The sequence below is a fragment of the Engraulis encrasicolus genome, chromosome 7 (genome assembly GCF_034702125.1).
Source record: "Engraulis encrasicolus isolate BLACKSEA-1 chromosome 7, IST_EnEncr_1.0, whole genome shotgun sequence".
Lineage (NCBI taxonomy): Eukaryota > Metazoa > Chordata > Actinopteri > Clupeiformes > Engraulidae > Engraulis > Engraulis encrasicolus.
This window is the reverse complement of record NC_085863.1, coordinates 19,193,417-19,195,916: the sequence shown is the minus strand read 5'-3', so window position 1 is coordinate 19,195,916 and position 2,500 is coordinate 19,193,417. Positions and strand designations below refer to the sequence as shown.

The 2,500-nt window shown below is 43.0% G+C and overlaps 1 protein-coding gene across 1 annotated transcript in view; it reads left to right on the top strand.

Annotated features, from left to right (window-relative positions):
- The window catches only part of usp28 (ubiquitin specific peptidase 28), a 35,433-nt gene that overhangs the window by 10,676 nt on the left and 22,257 nt on the right, over positions 1–2,500 (top strand). Inside the window, exon 9 of the mRNA XM_063202992.1 lies at positions 706–776. Within this exon, the coding sequence (XP_063059062.1) occupies positions 706–776 (71 nt within the window). The remainder of the gene's footprint in view (positions 1–705; positions 777–2,500) is intronic.

The following is a 2,500-nucleotide window of genomic DNA, read 5'->3' as shown; positions in this document are numbered from 1 at the left end:
CACTGGCTGGTGTTAATTTAGAGCCCTGATTGTATTACACTTAGCTGACGCTTTCATCCACATTACATCACATTACATTTCACTGAGTTGACACTCTTATTCTAAGCAAACTTACTTACAAGGTATTGGTTACCATCCCTGGAGGAAATCTGGGTTAGGGGCTTACAGTACTCAAGGACACTTCAGCCATGAATGGAGGTGTACTGAGAGGTAAGGTGGGATTCAGTCTTGCAACCCTCTGATTTAAGGACCACCTCCCGGCAACCCTCTGATTTTAAGACCACCTCCCCTCTTCACTATAAGTCCATTTTTGATATGTTACTTACACCAACTGAGCAAGTTTGAACATGGCAGTACAGAGATAATTAAAGGATTGCCAATGTAACCCTTCAGTCAAGAGCTTGTCCTCCTGACCTCTTGTATGGTAGGCTGTCAATTGGAGAGATGTACCAAGCTGGTTAGCATCCCTTACGCTACTATGTTGAGGGAGTTGCACAGGAGGACATATTTATGTTTTGTTTATGGGTACTGTTTGTTCTTGTTGTTTGCTCTTCTTCTTCTTCTTCTTCTTCTTCTTCTTCTTCTTCTTCTTCTTCTTCTTCTTCTTCTTCTTCTTCTTCTTCTTCTTCTTCTTCTTCTTCTTCTTCTTCTTCTTCTTCTTGTTTTTCTTGTTTACTCAGAGTGTTGTTGTTGTTGTTTTCTCAGGATGTGAGTGAGTTCACCCATAAACTTCTGGACTGGCTGGAGGACGCATTTCAACTTTCCGCCACGGGGAAGTAAGTGTATGTGTGTGTGTGTGTGTGTGCAATGCCGGGGTGGCCATTATAACTATCGGGACATTTCCCGGCCCAAAATGTGGGTGTGGCCCGTTGGACCATGAGGAAATATTTTTAAATTCAGTATTTTTCTCACTTGGGTTATTCTAAATGCAATGATCACTTGTAGTCTGCATACATATTCACCATGAAAGCGCAGCCACCGGCAGCACCACAGCAGATTATTAAAGTGCAACCATCTAGGCGCCAAAGAGTCCCTGGAGTCCCTGGAGGCGCGGCGAAATGTGCGAAGAAAAGTGCACTTTCTGTAAATCTGCGTGTAGCCTTATAATAGCCAAATTAAATGCATCCCTTTCTACTACCTCAACCACAACAGAAGTCAGCAAAATGAGGGGTCAGAAACGTATAGGAACAGGACATTGTATGGGTTATAATTCAACTCACACTGTTGCTGCTCACCGATTTATTAGAACACAACGTTTCGACCTCAGGCGACGAAGACCGCCTGAGGTCGAAACGTTGTGTTCTAATAAATCGGTGAGCAGCAACAGTGTGCGGATTTCCTCTCTTCCTTTACGCACGTTTGTTTTGATCCAGCACCTGTTCTACTGGATGTGCGCGCATCACATACACTTCTTTATAATTCAACTCATCCTTACTTTCTTAAAATAATATTTTAAGTTTGTGGCAATTGGCGTTATTTGGAAGCGACTTGAGAGCCCAGACATGGCGCGAGCACTGGAGAACCGCCGTGGCGTGTGCTTAACCCGATTTGTATTCTTGAAGAACAGCAAACGAGCGATTAAAAGGGGAAAGAGAGAGAGCGAGAGAGAGAGCGACGAAATGATGAAGCAAAGCGCAGGTAGGATTAAAGAAAGCAAAGGTGAAGTGACAGCTCATGCCATTACTCCCTCCCAAGCATTGCATGGAATGCCTCGCGATAAACAATCTGAATGGTTTAAGTAATGAACATTTTGAAAGCTTCAGTTAGTTTGCAAACGTCGGTGGGAATTAGGATGTTACTTGACGCAACTCACAATCAGCTCGACAAGTTTTGAATCAATAATGGCCACATTTAGTAGCATGACAGCAGCGCGCAGGTGAATAGGCTCAATAAGAAGTCCAGTAACACAAGTAATAGGATGAGGATCAACGACAATCTTGGCATGCATGTTTGCAAATGAAATGTGAATAAAACGTTTGGTGATGTGACAGTTGCGACGAGAATGTGAGAGGGGGGATAAATTGATATGATATCTCAGCGGGCGTTACTACTAACTTCACGGCTCTGTGTGCGTCCAAGAATACGCTCAAGCAAGGCTACAAATGCAGGGTGACTTCTTGCTGCTATCGGTCTTTTGTAGGCAACCCGACATCGAACAGCTTTGCGCATCAAAGGCGTGTCGTCATTGTTTTTTTCCCAAGTCAACAGTAGGCTATTTGTCAACTGTTCTTGGCAACGAAGCAATGATTTGGATAGGCCTTCTGTTCATATTACTGTAAAAGTAGCATTCATTAAAATGGCCATATTATGGGTAGCCTATTTTAAAAGAAATACAATTTAATAAGAATGAAAATGCATGCATTGGGGATATCAATTGATATTGGATCTGAAATTCATTTTGCATCCCTGAACAAGACTGGCTTAAGTAAGGACAAGACATAGCCTACATGTGGGCCTAACACCGCACGGGACTATTGCACATTAGTACCATGCATGTGGA